General features: G+C 35.1%; 1 protein-coding gene and 1 pseudogene across 18 annotated transcripts; both read left to right on the top strand.

The window, feature by feature from the left end:
• The first annotated feature begins 167 nt into the window (after positions 1 to 167).
• On the top strand, positions 168 to 13,091 carry LOC142526421 (transcriptional corepressor LEUNIG-like). 18 transcript variants are annotated; one of them, XM_075630808.1, is made up of 8 exons: positions 3,954 to 4,033; positions 4,144 to 4,358; positions 4,439 to 4,500; positions 6,756 to 6,868; positions 7,292 to 7,395; positions 7,484 to 7,575; positions 9,001 to 9,104; positions 12,931 to 13,091. In XM_075630808.1, exons 4-8 carry the CDS (start codon positions 6,837 to 6,839, stop codon positions 12,956 to 12,958), a joined length of 360 nt encoding a protein of 119 aa, XP_075486923.1. In that variant the 5' UTR covers positions 3,954 to 4,033; positions 4,144 to 4,358; positions 4,439 to 4,500; positions 6,756 to 6,836; the 3' UTR covers positions 12,959 to 13,091. The 18 variants fall into 18 exon arrangements, 13 of the variants coding, with proteins under 13 accessions (XP_075486926.1, XP_075486918.1, XP_075486917.1 ...); XM_075630807.1 differs by lacking the exon at positions 4,439 to 4,500 and having other exon boundaries at positions 4,144 to 4,381; XM_075630811.1 differs by lacking the exons at positions 3,954 to 4,033; positions 4,144 to 4,358; positions 4,439 to 4,500 and adding an exon at positions 168 to 369.
• Positions 13,092 to 13,962: 871 nt separating this feature from the next.
• LOC142526420 (transcriptional corepressor LEUNIG-like) lies at positions 13,963 to 22,459 on the top strand (annotated as a pseudogene).
• Positions 22,460 to 22,570: the final 111 nt, after the last annotated feature.

Raw genomic sequence — 22,570 nt, 5'->3', positions numbered from 1 at the left:
GTACTAGTAAAAAGATAATATATAAAAACTAACATGAGACATCCCCACGATCAATTTTGTGAAATTGATCTTCAATCCGTCTATTAATTGCATCCTATAAGAAAAACTTTACTTTTAATTTTTTTTTGTTAAAAATAAAATATATTACTCTTAAAATAAAATATCACGAATACTATCCGGGTCCTTCAAAATCTTAATGGGTTTAGAAACTTGGCCCAAATCTGACCTGTTGCATCCAGCTATTTCGCAGCCCCTTTACCATTTAAAATTGAAAACAAAATATAAACACAAAAAGGAAGAAGAAGAAGAAGATGAACTCTCCCGATTGGATGCTGCTCTGTATAAAACTTATCTATCACGTTAATGGAGGTTAGTGTGGTGGTGTTGTTTTTCTGGGTTTTTTTTTTTTCAATGGGTATTTATGATTTAGGGATATAATTTACAGAGGATGTTTGAAATGAATGTGATAAGGGCTTGATAATTGTTGAATGATTTTCAAAGCTTGGTTTGCTGTTAGTTCTAAAAATAATTTAATTTCCAGTTTTTTTTTTTTTTTTGTGAGTTTGATTTCATTTGATAATCAAATCTGATTCTCAAAAAAAAAAAAGGAACTTCAATTTGCTTGTGTGCTTTAATAAATGCGATGGTTGAAATTTCTTAAAAAGCAGGGATTGATGCAATTACGGGATTCCAAAACATTAAGATCGGGATCATGGTTTGAAAGTTAGTGCATATAATTTATATTAATTATGATTGTTTCTGGAGTTTAATTTCAAGTTCTATTTTGTTATGGAACTAAAATCCGGAATTGGAATATATTAGCTAGTTTTTACAAATATAAAACTAAACTTTGTTGTTTTCTGTGAACAAGTAAGTTGAAATATTTGTTAAATTTAGTTGTCTAAATCAAGGTTTTATAAACCTTGAGTTGATTTGATGTTTTTAGAAGGGATTTGTCGAATGTTTTCAATATGAGTATTTGTTTGATCGTGTGGATTTTGAAATCTAAAATGTTTTTGAAGTTAAATTTGAATATTGTTACTGTAGTTAGTTTTAAAAACATTTTGTTGGTTTTGAAACGTAATGTTTACTCTTGTATATGTTTCATGTTTTGCTGTAATGTTAATAATATGAATATGATTTTATAATATAAACAAAATCGAAATTCAGTAAATGGATTTTGTAGAGCTTAATGTTTTAATTGTATAATTTTAGTTACTGAATGTTTTGGAAAATGAATAGGTTAGAAACATAATTTTAGTTACTAAATGTTTTTGGAAAATGAATAGGTTAGAAACATATCTTAGGATGTATCAGGATTGTTGTCTTGTTCAAACAACGTTGGTTTCATACTTGGAGATTTTAAGGCTGTCACCTAAGTTATACAATAAAAAAAAACTAATGACTTGAAATACATACTTCAATTCCGACATATTTCACTAAAGTTCGATAATAATGAATTTTGATGCATATGTGGTTATTATGTGGATTTATCATATGATGTATATGCATATTGTCTATGACTTTTGTTTATTACTATATTATTTCATTCTTCGCGTTGATCTGTGTCCGTTGGATTGAATTCTATTTTGTTTTCTATGCTAGACGAGTTTAGCATATGGTTTTAATCTTTTGATATTAAGTACTAAGATTATGCACTCGAGATAGCAAAATGATGGTTGTTATACTAGATGGGAAAAAAAAAGAGATTGAAACGAGAGTTAATGATTTCATTCCACACTCTACCATTTATATTTGTTTTCTCAATTTTTTATGTTATAGGTTTAATATTGCACATTACATGCATTTATAGTTCGAGTAGTTGTTGTAGATATTGGATATGAAATACTCTTTATGGTTTTGTGTTTTATCATATAACAGGTTGGGAGCTGATAATAGTAGGTGGAGTTGAGTGAAGATGGAAGAAAATAGGGCAGAGCCTTATTACTAAGCGCACCGTAGGAAGATGATGTATACTGTAGTTTTTATGATGCATTAGATTATAAAGGAATACATTTATACGTCATAGGCTTAATATATTGTGGCCTGAGTGTGTGTGTATGCGCTGACATTGTAGTATGTTGTTCTGGCTAAGATACGTAATATTTATGTTTGAGGATTCGGAAGTGTTTGTTTTGGCAATAGTGGGATGGTTTTTCCTTTCCTTTTTTTGTTTTTGTTTCTTTTACTAGGACATGTGATGAGTTGGATTAGTTAGATATCCGTCAAGAACTTGTCCTTTTATTGTTTGATTCACTTTCTTGATTTTAATTAAGAAAGGGTTAGTTGTATGTATCTGGTAAGAGATTAACCCCAATACTTGATAGGTGCTTCGCGTTAAATTTTTTTGTCTCCCTCTCACTTGTTTGTTTGTCTTTTCCAGGTCATTGTGGTTCAGAAATCGCTGTACCCTAGTTTCGTCAACCAAAATCGCTGAACTCCGAATAAGCATCCCACATGGATTGTCCTAGTTTTGAATCACATTTACTAACAGGGTAGATTAAACCCTACAACTAAAAAGAATTGGTTAAATAGCTTCTTGAAAACAATTGTAGTGTGGTCAATCTCTTTTAAGTATAAAAAATTGAAATATCTGACTTCAACCCAAAAAAGGTCAAAAAATAGGGACACCGATGGGAACCAAACTCCAAAGTCGTCAGACAGGTGGCGCCATTGTGCACCACCTTCGAACCACCATAACCCACCTTCACCACCGACTCTTACACAACGGACCCGACACCCTAGACGAACTCCTTGACAGGCACATTGTCAAAAACGACAAAAAACACGACGATGAGGAGAACAAACTTCGTAATCAGCATAGACTTACCAGCTCAAGGCGGGAGGTGCTGAGTTTGTATAGAGATATCATCCGAGCTACCCGATTCTTTGTTTGGCCGGACTCTCGAGGCATTTTGTGGCGAGATGTTTTGAGAGAAAATGCACGGAAAGAATTTGAGGATGCACGGCTTGAGAATGACCCAGAAATCATAACGAGGTTGATTATTGGAGGAAGGGATGCTGTGCAGGCGGCAATTGATAAAGTGGTTGAGAAGCAAAGACGGCAAATCGACAACGAGAGGAATGATTTCCGCCGGTGATGAATTTGGGTAATGATTTTCAATTGAATTCAAAGTTGAACTGCACTTAAATCATTTTTCTGTTCATTGAGTTTTAATAGGGTTAATACGATTATCTTTTTTCATTTCATTTCTTGTTCTAGGATCATTAGTTAATTGCGCACTCAGATTTGCTATTTTTTGATGTGTTTTTCCTTCATTATGGCCTCGTTCAATTGTAAACTATATTAGTTAATGATTTGGGGATTGGAAATTTTTGAACAAATGCAGGAGGTATGAATTTAGAAATGATCTCAGTGAGGTGAGATACTATTTAGCTGTTGTTTCTCTTTACAACCTTCTGGATTTGGATTCCTGATGTGTGGCAAATATTAAAATTCCAGACGTTGAAATGGGTCGGGCTTGTAACAATAGTACAAGGAGGGGCAAGCTACCTTATTCATAAATAAGAATGTAAATGAACCGAGTTGGGCCCTGTATGACGAAAAATATAAGGCTCAAATTAGTAGCTTGATTCGAAGCTTGAATAGTTAGTTACTCTTAGCTCAAATTCAGCTCAAATGTTGTGTTATCCCGTGATATCAATGGAATACTTGATTTTGTTATTATTTTAGAATGTTTCACTTTTGCTTTTGAGGTTGACAAAAAGGACGTATGCATCAAAATTTTGGAAGTCCCTTAATAATTCATCTTGACCTGTCTGAGCCTATTAGATTTGTTTTAAATTCGTTCTTGCTGTGAACTGTTATGGTATATCTCCATCGCACTTTGTTTTATTATAAAGTCTTAATTCAAACTTTATAGTAGTTTCAGTTAACATGTGGTGGCAATTACTTATTCTACAATTTTCTTTTTTGTTAATATTGACTCAGTTGCCTTCAGTGCCTTATCATTTAAACACGCTATTGAAGTAATATTTATCCTTAAACATCGGTGTGCCATCGATCCTAAGAGTGAGAATTAAAAATATTGTTTTACCTTTTCATTACAGCAGTGTTGCTATCCATTTTTAAGATAATAAAATCAGTGTTTGTGATAAATTTGTGGTTTGATTACCATTCAGGAGGGATATACTGCTGAGCTGGTGATATTTGAGGCACTCAAAGGGAACCAAGCATTATTATTCTCAGCAACTGAAGCTGCCGTGATGGTTCTAACTTCCAAGGGTCGATGAAATAGTAACTTGTTCCTTGTGATTAATGGAAGGCAGAATATGAAGTGAGGTGTGATTGGAATTTTCTTTAGAATGAATTCGGATGATTTATCCTGTATAAAGAGGTGAGAATGAACTTTGTCTCGAGGTCAGTGAATTTCAATATTGAGAAAGTTTTGTTGACAATTCGTCAGTTTCTGTAAAGATTTAGATGAGATTTTGTCGATTTAAAGAAACAAGTGGGCCTTGCGGAGACTGTTTACAAAAGTGGTGTAGTTGCTATAGTTGTTTGATGATGATTTCTTATAGAAATCAGGGGCTTTTTTCCTCCAAGTTTTGGCTGCTGATAATTGACGAGCTCGGTGCCACAGTGCAAGTACCTGGAATTTTGAGCAAATCAGCTTGGTCCAATTCTTGATTCTGGTGCCTCAAGCAATGTGACATCCCTCTCGATGTCAACCCGATCGTCACATCCTATGCTCACTCGAGCAATTAAGCAGTACCCAAAATGTCGCCTGAGTTTGATATTTGGCTGCGAGGTGTATCTCATAACCCTTTTCCCAGAACTATCATTCCCTCCATGAATACAAGAACTCATTACTTCCAAGGAGTCATCTTTCCTCCATGTGGTCAAATACTTCAAAGCCTAAAGCCTTGCTAGTCCAAGTTTTCACATCTTTGCCCTTCGTACTATCAAAAACATCAATTGCTTGGATGAATCCTACATCCTTTCTGAATGGGCCGGGCTTGTTTGTACTATGGTGGAGTTTAAAACTACTGAGCCTGAACCCAACAATTCAATCCAAAGTTGGGTATGGCCCAATAACCAATATGCCATGTTCCCGGACTTGTGTTTAGTACAACAAAATTATCATTTATCAACCCCAAGACACATGGCATGTCTGCGGATCATTTCACATATGTTAAAAAAGCAATGTTGGTTTTTTTTTTTTTTTTAAAAATATACTTAAATATCTAATTTTTCTTCATTTCTCCAACAATTATTCTGTATCAGATTTAAACTCAAAATTAATGTCATATTTTTTTTATCCTATTCAAATTGATTGGAAAAATATGACGAACAGTATTTCTTAAAACAATATTAATTTTTTTAAAAAAATAAAAAATTCTATATATTATATTAGGAGGATGCTCAGGCGGATGTTGATCAGACTACACAGCCAGTTTTTTTAACAGCTCCCAAAGATATCATATTTATAAAAATCAGGACGATGAGTAATTTCTTATTGATAAAAGATAAGTTGAATATTTTTTCAAAAAAATATGAGTACACCAAAATTAATTATTGTGGAAGTTTCTTACTTAATAATATAGTACCGATATTGTATTTTAACAAACAATCATGATACTTTTCTATGTATTGAGTGAGAGGGAATTAGGGACACTATTTAACAAGACACCAAATTTCTAACACCAAAAATTTCCAAATGTATATAATACTATCAGTGACGTTAACTTCAATCGAAAAAAATTATACAAAATATATATGTTAATTATTATTTTTTTTCATATTCATAATTGTAATTTCTCATTGATATTACTCAACCAAAAACAATCATTTTCATTATCATTAAAACAATCTTGAATCGAAGCAAACCGTCGATCTAAATATAAAACAGAAAAATGTTAAAATACTTTTACTTTTATAAAAAGATAAACTACATATTTCGAAATTAACTCTTCAATATTTAAATTATTATCATCATATAATATATATCTTACCAGCAAACCAACCCGATGGATCGATTCTACAACACAATAATGATAGGAGAAAAGAGATGGGGAAAACGTATATTTGAAAATTTTAAAGGACTCACTCATAAATACACTAAAAGACAAGCCCCGCATCGGAAATATTGTTCAAAAAGCTAGAGCCTGAGTCGAATGACATTTCAACCACAATCCAGTCAACCAGCAGATGCACACCTGTCACAAATGTTGAGGTTAAGTTAGTCATTTCACAAGATACCCCATGGCAGCAGAAGTCCTAAAATGAAAATTCGGCTGAACTGAGAGGGGTTAAACGAAATTCACACCGTGAGATTATATTATTGTTAGGAAGATATTTGCAACAGCTTCTTCAATACGCCACTAAAGTTAGTCATCAGAAGAAAAAGGAAGGAATTTCTTCGTTCCTCTGTAAATTAAATTATCTACAAATCTGTTTTTCTTTCTGGGTTTTTGGTGTTCTCAAATCTCTCTATTATCTTTCGGTCATTTTATTCATGAAAATGTACAAAGATTCATCTTTTTTCCCTTTGAAATACCTGAGTTGGGGGTGCAGGCTAGTTTGTATTACTTTACACATTTGTTCTTTCTCTGTGCGTTTGTTCTATGAGGAGTTCTTGGTCTTCCCTTTTGAATCTATATGGTGTTGTATTCGAGTGACTTGGGCTTTTATATTGTTGTGCTGTTATGTGGATATGGAGTCTGGAGAACTATTTTTTGTTACTATTTTTTTTTTCTGATTTGTGCGTGTTTTTTTATCAAACTTCTTACAGAGCCCGAAGCGTTGGAAATAAAAGGAAAATTTGTTTATTGAATATCTGAGTTTTGTATTCTGTACTGCTGGACGGCCAAACATGTCTCAGACCAACTGGAAAGCTGATAAAATGTAAGTGTTTTTGTTTCTTGAGTTCCAGTAATCTTTTTGCGACATTCTTTTTTACCTGTTCTTTTCATGTCTTTTTTTTTTAAGGGGCTTTCTTCTTTCTTTAAAAAATTATTCATATAAAAGGTTTATGTTCTTAAGTAGTCTTGGGTTGCTTGCTGAATTTGGTAAGCTTTTTGGTACTTGTGTGCCTTTGACCTTTAGTGTGTATTACTGGGTTTGTGCGTGTGCAGAGCTGTGAATGTGATGATTGTTGAGGTTTTGGTTTATAGGAGAGGGATATCAATGTCTGTCTTCTATCTTGTCTATTTGGGAATTTAGGATAGTGTTACTTCAGAAGTTGCTGTTGCATTGTTCTCCTTCGGGTTTTATGCCTCCTCCCTGTTTCTTATGCTTTATGGTGATTTTTTGAATATCTTATTACAGGTTGGATGTGTACATTCACAAATACGATTATTTGGTAAAGAGAGATTTGAAGGCATCTGCTCAGGCTTTTCAGGCTGAAGGAAAAGTTTCATCTGATCCCGTTGGTGAGCATAAGGAAAGATGAGCGAAAAGAGTGTGTGTTCTAGGTGTTTGATTTCTTCTAACTAATTGATGTTTCTTGGTGTGTTTCAGCAATTGATGCTCCTGGTGGTCTGTGTTTTGGGATATATTCATTGCTCGGACAAATGAGAAGCACTCCTGAGGTTGCTGCATCTTACATTGAGGTTTGCAAAATGTTTGTCCTGCCAAGATGCATTTAGTTTCTCCTCTTGTCTGAATCTATTAGAAGCTAACTGTTTCTAATGTCAACTTTAAATATTAAGAGTTGTTAGACGTGTTCTCTTCACGCATTATGAGGTTTGCAAAATGTTTGTCCTGCCAAGATGCATTTAGTTTCTCCTCTTGTCTGAATCTATTAGAAGCTAACTGTTTCTAATGTCAACTTTAAATATTAAGAGTTGTTAGACGTGTTCTCTTCACGCATTATGGCACGAATGGTTACACTTAGCATTGATTATTTTGTTCACTTAGCACAAATGAGATAATGTTGGCTACTTCCTTAAATAATATGACGATTTCTGGAGAGCAAAAAATTATAATAGCTTCACAATATATGCTTTGTGAGCTGATGAGATAATGGTGGAAATTAAATTAATTTGCCTAATGAGGAGTTGAATCCCCCGATTGTTTGTAACAGGACCAAAGAATCTGGGTGGGAGAATGAAAATATTGATACTCTCACTAATTATTAAAAATATAATAATAAATTATTATTAATTATGATTTATTTTTTTAAAATTATTATTATTATTATTATTACCACCTCCCATTCCTTTTCAAATCCATCCCGCCTGTTTTCCTGCTCCAACAGTCTTCAAGTCTCGTGCTCCAACAGTCTTCAAGTCTCACGATCTTCACTGTGAGATTTAGAATACAATTGCTCTTTCCATTCCTTGATTTTTTTGCTCTTGAATATAATTGTTGTATGATTTTAAAATAATAATTGTTGTTTGCTTCCAATAGGTTTTGGATTAGATTTGAGTACAGGAACCGTGAGCCTCTGATGTGATTGGATGTGAAGTTTTAGTGCTTCCGATAGGTTTTTTATTGGATTTGAGATTTGTTTAGTATGAGATTTTTGATTGGATATTAGATTTGATAATATAAATTGTCTTTTTCATGAATTTATTTCATCTTGAATTATTTATTGCTTTTGATTGGATTGGAGTCGTGAAATTTAAAATATAATTGTTGCTGCAGTACGTGAATGTTTTCTTCCCATATAAGAACAGTGATTGATCGAGGATTAGTTAAATGACAGTTGGTTAATTTTCCAAATGCATAAATACTCCATTCCCGTATTCTTCCATTAGGTAAGAACTGTGATTAATTAGGATTAGTTAAATGACAATTGGTTGATTGGCCTACGTTTACTTAGAACTGTGATTGATTAGAGATTAGTTAAATGACAATTGTTTGATTTTCCTACGTTTACTTAGAACTGTGATTGATTAGAGATTGGTTAAATGACAATTGGTTGTATGTAATTGTGTCTTCCAGTAGCTTATTGTTTTCACATGTTAGAACTGTGATTGATTAGATATTAGTTAAATGACAATTGGTTGAATGTAATTGTGTCTTCCAGTAAGGTTATTGTTTTCACATGGAAGGACGTGCTGATGATCAGATGGAAGAACAACTTGGCCTCAGGTATCTACTCATCGTCCAGTCGGTGGAGGTCTCTAGGGTCCTGGTAAGAAAAAAGCTGGATCGGTAGTGGAGGTTGGTATATGTTTCCTTACATTATTGGGCCTAGCTTATTGGGTTATTATCTACTAGATGATCACGAAGTTTTGGGCCCATTTGATACATCGTCAAGTGTCGTCAGCGAACTAGAGTATGTGGCTTTTCATATGCCTGTGTATAGACACGTGTTTTCAACTCTTTGTATTAACAAGAGTTGTCGGATGGAGAGAAGTAGATGTGGTTTTCAACTCTCGTATAAATGTCAGAAATGCTGAAGATTATTCACATGTGTTTTTCAACTCTCGTATTTATGAGATATAAATGTCAGAAGTGCTGAAAATTAATCACAAACACAAGCTATGTCTCAACACCATCATTCCAACAGCGATCAGCCACCCATGGCTTCCACCATCACTTTCATCCCCTTGCAAACTTCAGCAATAGCAAACATCGTCTCCTTCATGTTCAGCAGAGGTTCCGTTAGAATCTTCTTTCCGGAGCACGCACCGATGGCACAACAACACACTCCAAACAGCAAGAAGCGCCATACCGGTACTTCCAAACTCCTGCACAGAAAGTGGACGTCTTTTTTTTGTTTTGGTGGTTGTGCAAGATTGAGAGCACGGTGGTCCTCACATATCTGTGAGGCCACGATCTTGGTCTGCTCATCGCAGGTAGTGGCACAGGCTATGTCCACTACCGATCCAGCTTTTCTTACCAGGACCCTAGAGACCTCCACCGATTGGACGATGAGTAGATACCACCAAGTACCTCTACCGACTGGACGATCAGTAGATACAACCAAGTGGTTGTATCTACTCATCGTCCAGTCGGTGTAGGTCTCGAGGGTCCTTGTAAGAAAAGCTGAATCGATAGTGGATATAGCATGCGCTAGTACTTGCGATGAGCAGACCAAGACCGTGGTCTCACATATATGTGAGAACCACAGTGTTCTCAATCTTGCACAACCACCAAAAGAAGAGAAAAACATCCACTTTTTGTGCAGGAGGGTGGAAGTACGGGTATGGCGCGTTCTGCTGTTTGGAGTATGTTGTTGTGTCATCGGTGCGTGCGCCGGAAAGAAGATTCCAACGGAACCTCTCCTGAACATGAAGGAGACGCTGTCTGCTATTGCTGAAGTCTGTAAAGGCATGAAAGATATAGTGGAAGCCATGGGTAGCTGAGCGCTGTTGGAACGATGGTGTTGTGATTAATTTTCAGCATTTCTGACATTTATATCTCATAAATACAAGAGTTGAAAAACACATGTACTTCTCTCCATCCGAATACAAAGAGTTGAAAACACTGTCTTTACACAGCGATATGAAAAGGCACATACTCTAGTTCGCTGAACGATTCGCAAAGGTATCAAATGGGCCCAAAACTTAGTGATCATCTAGTAGATAATAAGCCAGGCCCAATAATGTGAGGAAACATATAGTTAATATGGTTGGTGAAATACTTGTCCAAAGTAATCAACTTATTATTTGCAATTTATTTTTACAAAATATAATTATATTTTATTTTATATGATAATAAAATATATGTTTCAAAGGACAATATTAAGCATTTACTATATCCCCGACTTAGTATTTGAAACATACTATTAATTTTGAGAGAGAGGCAAGGTAAAACAAAACATTTTCATGGTTTATGTTATTATTTATTAAACAATATTATGTGTTTTTAGGAAAAAGTAATTTAGTTTATTTCTCTTAACAATAAATCGATAATTAGTTACTCTAATCAATATACGCACCTACCATGGACCAACTACGAGTGTGTTTTGGTTGGACAAGTCAACAGACCGAAGTCGCCTTTTTTTGAAAAAAAAATAAAAAAATTGTTTTCTTAAAAAAATATATTGTCTGGTTACAAATGTTATTTTAAAAAATTTATCTAAGTAAGTGCTTTTGTAGAGGTCAGAATTGAGTTCCTGTTTCTATTTCTATTTAAAAATAAAACAAAAACATTTTTTTAACACTTATTCAAACGTAAAAACCATTTTTCTTTTCTTTGTTTAATAAAAGAATTTTAAAATGTGGACTTCTTTAAGGGGTTTTTTAATTTACAATTTATGTATCCAAACTCGGCATGCGCGTACTTATATTTATGTTATTTAATTTGCTATCAACCTTTTTTTTTTTTTTTGTTAATAAAAAAATGCTCTTTTGTTCATGTAAAATTTTCTTTCAAATTTTATGTTTTATGTAAGATTTAGTTTTGAAACTTTACTAAATGTTGCATATAAATTTGTATCTTGCAAATTACAAATGAAATTGAAGGCACATAAATATTTTGCATGAATATTGTTTGAGTTTAAGCATGACGACCCGCTTCGGTTGAATGCTTCTGTTTCACTTATTTTATTTTAGAAATCAAACATTCGTTTCGCAACATCTGTTGAATGTACCCACATGTTTTCTTGTATACGTACTTTTCCATATATTTGGCAAATAATTGATATATTCATTCCAAACGACGTTGCTTTGATCGTTGTCAGATACATTAAATGTGAACAATGCTTACTTACAAAAGACGCGTTTCGGGGAACCACTACGTCATTTGCAAGTGCACGGGTTGGTTTCGAAGTCGATACTGTTTCGTACTGTTTTTATTACCAATTTTAGTATCTATTTGTTATTAAATCTATATAAATATTATCTTTATTAATAAAATATGATTAAAAAAAATGTGGGAGAATTTGTATAAATGAAAAAGTTGAGTAGATAAACTCAACCAATATGGTGAGAATGGCGGATGGAAATGTTCATTCCCATTCCCAAGTGTGTACTGAAAATGAGAATATTGTGGTTTATATTTCCACAATCTCAATTAAGCCTTGAGTTACACGATAATAATTTCTCCATCTTGTACCAAAACACACTTGGCCTTAGGCACTTGGTCTCTAATCAAAAACTACTAAAACAACATGTGATCTCAAACACTAGTAAAAATACAATATATAAAAATTCAGGTGAGACAGTCACACGAATCAATTCTGTGAGATTGATCTTCAACCCGTCTGATTCATGAAAATGTGATAGTAAAAAGATAATATATAAAAACTCACTCGAGATAGTCACACAAGTCAATTTATGAGATTGATCTTTCAACCCGTCCGATTCATGAAAATGTACTAGTAAAAAAATAATATATAAAAACTAATGTGAGACATTCCCACGATCAATTTTGTGAAATTGATATTCAATCCGTCTATTAATTGAATCCTATAAGAAAAACTTTACTTTTAATTTTTTTTTAAAAATAAAATACATTAATCTTAAAATCGAAAACAAAATATAAACATAATTGAATCCTGTTGCGTCCAGCTATTTCGCAGCCCCTTCACCATTTAAAATCGAAAACAAAATATAAACACAAAAAGGAAGAAGACGAAGAAGAAGAACTCTCCCGATTGGATGCTGCTCTGTATAACACCTTCTTTATCACGTTAATAAAGGAATACATTTATATGTCATAGGCTTAATATATTGTGGCCTGAGTGTGTGGTTTGCGCTGACATTGTAGTATGTTGTTCTGGCTAAGATACATAATAATTATGTTTTGAGGATTCGAAAGTGTTTGTTTTGGCAATTGTGGGATGGTTTTTCCTTTCCTTTTTTTTTGTTTTTGTTTCTTTTTTTAGGACCTGTGATGAGTTGGTTTGGTTTATATATCTGTTAAGAACTTGGCCTTTTATTGTTTGATTCACTTTTTTTCTTTTGATTTTAATTAGAAAGGGTTAGTTGTATGTCTCTGGTAAGAGATTAACCCCAATACTCGATAAAATTTTTTTGTCTCCCTCTCACTTGTTTGTTTGTGTTTTCCAGGTCATTGTGGTTCAGAAAATCGCTGTAGCCTAGTTTCGGTCTAGAGTTTGGGCTGATCAGACTAAAGTTGGGCCTTTTTTGACTAACCCTAACAGAACATATACAAAACACCGATTGTCTGGTTCGGTCATAAACATTATCCTCCGCAAAGATGCACAATGGTAAGTTTAGTTTTCTAATTTGTTCCCTTCGTTTCTGATCTCTGTTATGATTCTTTTCGGTTTTTTTACCTATTATTTTGTTGGATGAATAGTTTTTATACAAATTTGTTTATTTTTTCTGTTTTTAGTTTGTGGGAACGCTGCTGTTTTGCCACTTCTTGCAGGAGTGGCATGTTTTGCACTTGTATGTGCGGGTTTTTGTGTTTTAAATTCTCAAACGAGACGTTATCCGGCGAAAAATTCTCGAAGGAGACGTTATCCGGCGAAGGTATGAAGATTCAGAAGTTTTTTTTTAGTTATGCTTGCACTGACTAACGTGCTGTGATAAGCAGCGTTTTGATATTAATACTCAAGCAGCGGAGACGAGGGAGGATAGAATTAGTCAATTGCCAGACGATGTCATCTCTTCAATCATCTCGCGATTAACTACCAGGGGTGCGATTAGGACAAGCGTCCTGTCGAGGAGATGGAGGCATATTTTTACCTTCATGAACAAAGTCAAATTTTATTGCGCTGATGTGTACGATGGTTCTACTTGTAATCCTGGGAGTGGCTGGAGCCAATTACAAAGGAAGTTTGTGGAAAGAGTGGATACCTTTTTACAACATCATTCTGGTTCTAAAATAATGTCCTTTGAATTGGTTTGTTGTTTTCGTGGATGCATCTTGGACAAATTTAGGGAGTGGATGAATTTTGTTGGCACATCGGGAGTGGAACAGCTGACCCTTGGATTTTGCTGCTTTAACAATCTGCATCTGAGCCGCCCTCCTGTTTTCTCTACCGATTTTCTTCCTGAACCATCGTCGCTGAAACATCTATGGTTGCGGGGTGGTTCTTTTCTAACACCAAAAAAAAAATGCTCTCAGAGTTATTGAATTGGATATGATTGCTTTCACCTCTGAGGCTGTACAGTGCATGTTATCGAATTGCTCGAGCCTCCAATTGTTGAACCTAAGGTTTTGTGCGCTTCCCACCAAATTACTAATTCATGGTCCTCATCTCAAGTTAAAGAGTCTGATGATATGTCACTGTAAAAATGTCAAAAGAGATAGACTTGTCTGCCACCAATCTAATTAATCTTGAAATATGTAACCTGACTATACTGAAATTGTCCTTTTCTTGTGTACCCTTGCTGCAAACTTTAGCTATTGAGTTCTATGGCAGCAAAGTAGCTCATTATGTATTTGGAAAAATTGCCGAAGATGTACCTCATCTTGAATCCATGACTTTTACGACTCGTGCCAGCGTCTTTGAGGTGTGAGAAATCTCTTTTCGCTATTTATCCATTCTTTATTTCCTTGCAAAATATTTGGTTTAGTTCTTGCATTTGTCTCAGGGATGCAAACTGGATCAAGTGATTAGCAAGCTTAGCAACCTCAGACATTTAGTTTTGGTATTAGAATACTACAATAAGCTCGATCTGCTAGAACTCGCTGTATTCCTGGATTCATGCCCCCTTCTACGCAAATTCCAATTATCAATGGTATTCATGACATTGCACCTACACCTTGCTCCGCCATGATAATGTGTTTTGACTTTGTGATTTGCGGCTTATATTTCTATTGGTTCTTGTGCGTGTAGGTGGAAATGTCAACATTTAATCTAAAACGATCACGGGAGAGAATGGTCAGGCGTGACACTCAATTGAAAGAAGTGGAACTTAATGGATTTAGTGGGACGAAATGTGAGTATAATTTTATTTTGTATATCCTTAAAAATGTTGTCTCCCTCGAACGATTGGTACTCTCCCCGGGTACTGTATCCTACTACATATGTCATAGACGTTGGATGGCTCAAATTACTGATCCAAGGAATGCCGAGAGGAGACGTCAAATTATTCGTGAACGGTTGCAAGGACAGTCCATTTCTAAGAATGTTGAGATTATTACCTTATAAAGTAAGCAATTTGAAATCATAGATAATCTAAAAGTCAGTTTCCACCTTCATTTAAAATAGATTTATGAACTTTTATTGTATTTTGCTGTGATTTTAATTTATTATACTTTGTTGAAAAAGGAAATTTTTTTTTGGAATGATGTAATTTGTACTATTCAAGAGTAAAAACTCGAGCCAGATTAAATCTTATTTTCCACTCAATGTTGTTTTGTCCCAGTATTTAAAAAGACCAGTATGTATTCAAACCAAGTATAGCATTATTGGGTAGATGCGGTCATCAGAGATATTAAAGAGAAACATGGTTGCACGGCTATATAAAGATCTAATTCAACTACGTAAACCAAGAAATTAACAAAGCTAAATCTGGATATCTTATTCTCTGATGCATAAAGCTACATTATTCTAGGAGTACAGCAGAGAATAAGCTTTGCATCCTCTATGATTCTAACAAACAAGAATTCCATACTCGTTAGATATAACAATGCTGCACTCTGGCTCTCAAAAAGCTTGCTGATTCTTCCATCCAACGATGCTCGATTAATGCGAAAATTCTCCTCATCTCTATCATGGCATCCTATATTGAATTCTGGTAATTTTGTCTGCTTTATTATGTTCAAGATTTTCCTGTTCTCCCTTTGTTATTCTCAGGAGAGAATGGATATACGAGTAAAAATTATGGTGTCATTATGCAATCGATGGATGTACTAATATGTGATTGATACTGTACTATCGATGACCAAAACAATCTTGACCACCAAATAACAAAAAGGGCTTTTGTATGTACGCAAACATTTCTTGAAATAATGATATCTGAACATTATCCAATCATCTAGGAAGCCATCTCTATAGCTCCATTCATATGCAAGAGAGTTTTCCAACCGTCTCTATCTAGTAAACTTGGGGAAACCGTGCTCTGAACTACTCGAATCAGTATCCGACTTCAGTATCGACTCAGATGCATTGAAAAATGCACATAGTCATCCATCTTTTGCAATTCAAAGGACCCTGCACCAAAAGTGCATCGTTGCCATGCCACCATACAGGGTCGAATTTACATCCTGTTTTCAATCTTCAATATATGAGAGCTGAACCATCTTTTGCAATTCAAGATTTCCTTCCTTGTTGAGTATTCAACACGATACCCAACCCAATCATCAAGCTGCAATACAGAAGAAACGGTCCCGTTAATTAGTCTAAATGCTGAATCAATTTTTACCAAAATTATCAGAGAACGATGAGGAAAATTCATGTGCAAGATTAGTACCCGCACAACCACTAATAAAAAAAATGGGCTGAAAAAACTCGGGTTCACACTGAAGCGCTAAAAACTCGAATCCAAACCTAAGGCTCATTATCAGAATCACACGAGAGAGATGTCATCAAGAGTCACACGAGAGAGAGACATCGATCCTGTACTCTCCCTTGAGCTTGAAAAAGCATTATCTTCATCCATATTATAAAACTGTCTTCCACTCCAATGTACGGAACATGTTTACAACGGTGAAATATGGTTCAATCCTGATCTGTGAATTTTTATTGTCTCCAGCAGGCTGCATGATGTAAGCCATTGGTGGCAGAGAACGAAAGGCAGAAATAAGAATGGCAATAAATGACATGCATTTACCAAATCATTAAATGCAAACAAACTGTTTGCACATATATTTTGAGATGGAGAGTGTCATGTGCAAACATGCACCAACTTGTGTGAAAATAATAAAATTTAACTTCTAGAAAACACAACGATTGCAAGTCTTAAATTTGATCGTATGTTCTAATCTCCTAAATAAATATATGTCAAAAACAAAAGAAAAACTAAAGAACTGTTGGAAATGAAAGAATATACTCCAAACATAATTTATCTTTACAGATAAACTGAAGGAAAATTACTTGAACTACTGGAATATTGAATGAAAACTATAAAAAGCTTGACTATGATTATTAAAATTTGGAGAGAGTTTTGTAGATTTTGTTGATGAGTTGAGTTTTGTTCTTTAAGCTGCCGATGGATTCCTTTCTCTGCAAAATGGTCGAGCGGTTCTTCCACATGGATTGTCCTAGTTTTGAATTAGGGATGGCAAAATACAACACAACCCGTCAACCCGACACGACCCGTCAATCCGACACGACTCAACACGAAAAAAATCATGTTCGGGTTGGGGTTTTTCGGGTTCGAGTTTGGTGGGTTCGGGTTAGTGCCAGGTTAGAAGAGTTTCGGGTTGGGTCGCGGGTTGACACAAATTTTTTTTTAGAAAATACCTATATTTTTATATATTGTATGTTTAAACAAAATTTATTGTATATTTATATGATAAATTTTCATCATTTAATATTTATTTTGTATATTTTTTATTTTTTTAACAATTGTTTATTTGATTTAGTAAATATACTTTTTAATTTTCTACGATTAAACTTTCAAATTTAAATCGAAAATTTTGTTATTATGTGTTTAAATTAAAATATTATTTTTTTTTATTTTTTTGAATTTTTTTCATTAATTTTTTTTTTACAAAATAAAACTCGGGTTAGACGGGTTAGACGGATTCGTGTTCGAGTCAGGGGTTTAGTGCATTGTTTAACAAGGTCGAGTCACGGGAATTTAGAACGTCCTAAGGAAAAGATTTAACTTGGATGTAAGCCAAAATACCTACGTCTAAGTTATGCAAGTTAAGCATTTAAATTCATGTTAGTTTGTGCAGCAGCGACGGCCCCGATCGAAGTCCAACGAATCCCTCAACGCCAAGTAAGTATGTTCGACGTGCAAAGAAAATTATTTTAAATTTTTGAGATATGTTAAATGTCTTGTGACCGATTTATGAATGAGTTTGGAAGTCGGTGAACGTGACCGATGACCTCTCCACCCCGTTAAATCATGAACGGGTTTAGATCGTGATTGGAAAGCGTTAAATCATGAACGTGGACCAATCAGCCCGTTAAATTATGAACGGGGATCTCATGTATGTGGCAGTGGATACGTCCCTGTCAGCCCAGTACTGTGGTTTAGTCTGATCAGGCGATTACGTTATGGGTCACTTTTGCTTTGAAACATTCTCTACGCAAAAATGATGAAGTTATGTATGTTCAAGCATGTTCAAGTATGCAAGCATGTTTACGAAAAGTTTTCACGTTATGGCACGTCTATGTTATGTATGTACGTTCAAGTTTATTGCAAGTTCAAGTTTAAGTATGTACGCCCTATTTTGAAGTTGCATGTGGTTTTATTATGTAGTACTTGTTACTTCCAGTTTATACGTGTTGAGTCTTTAGACTCACTAGACTTGATCGATGCAGGTGAGGATTTCATGAGGAGATTGATGGTGGGGACCGAGGAGCAGGTTTGGACTGAGCAGAAGGCTAGACCCGAGGACCGCCCACGTTATTTTAATATTTTAAGCATGAAAATATTAATACTCTGATTTTATGTTTTGGTACGAGATGTTTTGAGCAAGCTTTTCTTTTAGCAAAATTTTTATTGGTGATGGATGATTTCAAAGGTATTTTTATGAACGATGAGTTGACGACCATATAGATGTTTATATTTAAGAAAAATTTTAATTTTTTCGCAAATTTTAAGTAGTACAAGTACGGTACGTTACAATGTAAGTATATTATTGATTTACCATTTGTAGCCTCTTATTATTTGATGAAACACTATATGATTATAATGCAGTTTTCAAAGTGCTCTTAAGCTGGTTTTTACTATGGAACGCAATCCATCATTGGTTATGATGGTTGGAGGGGTAGGGTTATCAAACCTCTTTTACTTCTTCTTCCTTTCAATCTTCTCTATAATTACTTTTGACCATACATAGTTATTACAAAATGCATGGTTTGTGATGCCTTTAAGAACAAACTTTTTCTTCTCAATCAACATTGACCCCTTGCCTGAATGAGGTTCTATCGTATAATTTACCATTTCTTTGTGGAGAGGTCTAAGGTTGTATGACATGGACAATGCACCGTTCTGCTTCGAGGCTCTTAGTTTGTTTAATTACATTTCCATTAGGTTTTGTTCAATGAGAGTCAATAAACTCTTTTAAATCTTTATTTTTGAAGGTAGGAATATGCATTAAAAATCCCTTTTGCAGATTCAAACATTCGTCAATTGCCTTTTGTCCCAAGTCTTTTGCCTGCATATCTCTTAGTTTTCTTCCATTCGGCAGGGTCTTGATCAGCTTCGCTCTGGACTTCTCCAGCAGTCAAAGTCATTTATGCAGGGGCCTCAACCGTTTCATCAGTTTCAGATGCTAACACCTCAGCATCAACAACAGCTTCTGCTTGCACAGCATAATTTAACTTCACCTTCTACCAATGATGCAGAGAGCTGAAGACTGAGAATGCTTTTAAACAATAGAAGTATGTCTATGGGGAAAAATGTCCTTCCTGATTCTGTCGGTGATGTAGTTCCTAATATTGGGTCTCCTCTGCAAGCTGGCATTTTAACTCGTACAGATCCAGATATGCTAATGAGGGTGACTTTTCCTCAGTTGACATCTTAGTTCTGCTCTAAGTTTGCTGCCATGTTTTCTTTTTGGTTGGACTTACTCCTCTCACAGAATCTCACTCGAAAAATCAAGCCTTGTGACTGATCTCATGAATTGTATAGCGAATGAAATCTTTCATTTGTTGTGCAGTTGAAATTGGCCCAACTACAGCAGCAGCAATAGAACAATGATCAAACGCTGCAGCAACTTCAACAACTTGCTCTCTCGGGTCAGCAACCTCAGAGTTCGAATCACAATCTCCAGCAAGCTGGAAGTGTTGCTCCTTTTTAAATGTTTTCTGTATTTTTTAATCCCTTGCATTTTTTTTATTCTTTTCTTGGATTACTTATCTGTTGGAGTTAATTAGCACTTTATTGAACTATTATCAATAATGATTTATGTTTGGTGGCTATGAAATATTTTCTGACTAACTATTGGATTGAAAATTTTACTTTCAGAAATGTTATAAAGATTAACCAATGAGCATAACGATATATATTATCTACTTAGACTACAGAATTTTTTTTTGGAAAAACAAAAATTAGGAAGGATGGTAAAACTGAACCTGAGGGTTTCCAAAGTGTCATTGTGCACGTTGGACAGTGAACTCAATGGTGGAGCATTGTGCTTGGGCTGTTGGGCTTTCTCCTATTCTGCTAAAGTTGGACTGAGAATACTTCAAGTTGCATAAAAAAAGAAACATACAGTGATACTAACAATACAATTATCTGCAAAGTTATGCTATCATGTACAAGGGGCTGGTGAATCGATGGTGCTCGGTGATCATGTATGCTAGTACGGGTGATATCGGAACTAGACACGTGAAATATATGGCTAACCCAAAAATAGAAAGGCCTTCTTTTTGCCATTCAAATTTTTCGAGCCTTCATTCTGATTTATTGGAAATTTGTGATTAGTAAGCATTTCGGAGTTGATTTTTGCCCTATCGGTTTGCAGTTTTCTATTTCGTAAGTCTGTTGATATATGTGCCCTTGCCTGCTGATGCTCCTTTTTGAGACAAATAATTTCATGTAGATTTCTAAATTATTTCCCAAAGAATTATTGTTTGCGATTGATTTTGAGCCCTTCTTAAGGTTGCTGGTGTGGCCGGATTATAGTTAGAAGCTATAGGAGTCTATAGCTCTTAAAGGAAATAACAAAGTTTGAATCTTGGAGAGAAATTTGAGTTCTAGTGCTTGCTTGGATTTTCGTATGGTCTGATACAGACTTTATGATATTTAGGTTTCACATTTATGGAAGTGAGTTCTGTTCGCGCCAGTCTTAGTAAAGTTGTCTGTTGCCACTTCTCATCAGATGGGAAGCTGCTTGCTAGTGGCGGGCATGATAAGAAGGTGAGTGTCAAGAGTTCATGAAGTTTGGGGATTCAAGTAACAAAATTTTTGTGGTCTTTTAACTAGGGAAGCTCAAGGAGAATTTTGCTGTCGCAAATTTTCTTGCTCATGAAAGTAATGCAAAATGAACCAAATTGTTGCTGGCCGTTTTGTGGTACACGGACACTTTGAAGCCAAAATCTACTCTTGAAGAACACTCGTCACTTATTACCAATGTGCGCTTCAGTCCAAGCAGGGCACGCCTCGCCACATCTTCTTTTGACAAAACTGTCAGAGTCTGGGATGCGGACAATGTTAGTTGATGATTACTGTTACTATACCTTGACAAGTTATCGTGTTTGAAACTTCTTATCTATACATTATCATCCTGTCATTACTAGAAGTCCAATGATTAGATAATGTTATATCATTTAGGAGATGTTCTTTTCATTCCGTTGATTTTTTTTCCCACTTCTTAGTGTTGAGTTGTGTTGCAGCCTAGCTATTCACTTCGTACCTTCACCGGTCATACTGCGGGTGTAATGTCACTGGACTTTCATCCCAACAAAGAAGATCTTATATGCTCTTGTGATGGTGATGGTGATGGTGAGATACTGGAATATTACTAATGGTAGCTGTACAAGAGTTTTCAAGGTAAAAATAAATTAATTAAATTGAACTTGTAGAGTCAAACGTATTAGAGGAAAATTGTTTAGCTGGAATTTCGATTCTCTGACTCGATAGGGTGGCAAGGCCCAAGTCAGATTTCAACCCCGTCTTGGAAGATATCTCGCTGCTGCAGCAGAAAATGTTGTATCAATACTGGATGCAGAGACTCAGGCTTGCCGGCATTCGCTAAAGGTCCGTTATTTCCCATCATGAGATTTGGTGATTTTATACACTATTTGCCCTTGATCATTCACAAATGAATTTGCATCTTTTGATTTTATTTTAGGGTCACACGAAACCTATACATTCCGTTAGTTGGGACCCGTCTGGAGAGCTCTTGGCCTCAGTCAGCGAGGATTCAGTGAGAGTATGGGCTTTGAGGTCTGGAAGTGAAGGCGATTGTTTACACGACCTCAGCTGTAACGGCAACAAATTTCATTCCTGTGTTTTCCATCCTACGTATTCATCTTTGCTGGTTATTGGCTGTTTCCAGGCAAGTCGAATATTTTTTTTTTTTAAATGATATAAATATGCCATGAAGCATACATATATCATGGCCAAATGCCCTCAGGATTAACGTTTTGAATAAGGGTATGTTTATGTGCAGTCATTGGAGCTTTGGAACATGTCTTAAAACAAGGCCATGACTCTCGCCGCGCATGAAGGATTGATCGCTTCGTTGGCCGTATCAACAGTTGCAGGTTTGGTTGTGTCTGCTAGTCATGACAAAATCATAAAGTTATGGAAGTAGAGTCTAGATTCTTGTGTTCAACAGTTGCAGGTTTGGTTGCGTCTGCTAGTCACGACAAAATCGTAAAGTTATTGGAAGTAGAGTCTAGATTGTTTTGTTCCCAGCATAGATTGTATCTTAGTTTCTCGCTGGCGTTCTAATTTGATCATCGTAAATTTATGTAGTTTCATGAAAACTCAGAAATAGGAACTTTGTACTGTTATTTGTTATTTTTAAAGTTTCTGGTGCCAGTTCTTGGTACAACCAATCTGCAAACAATTGAATGGATTTTGGGTTTTACTTCTGACCGATTGTTCTAAATGATATAATATACTACGGCATACCAACAAACACATTGAACTTGATACCATA

Source organism: Primulina tabacum, chromosome 15 (assembly GCF_025594145.1).
Source record: "Primulina tabacum isolate GXHZ01 chromosome 15, ASM2559414v2, whole genome shotgun sequence".
Lineage (NCBI taxonomy): Eukaryota > Viridiplantae > Streptophyta > Magnoliopsida > Lamiales > Gesneriaceae > Primulina > Primulina tabacum.
The sequence above is the reverse complement of the archived record's forward strand: the minus strand, read 5'-3'. Positions and strand labels throughout refer to the sequence as shown.

What these genes read in the sequence shown, in the direction of transcription:
- LOC142526421 (XM_075630802.1), top strand. Translation starts at nt 2,634, where the DNA reads ATGGGAACCAAACTCCAAAGTCGTCAGACAGGTGGCGCCATTGTGCAC.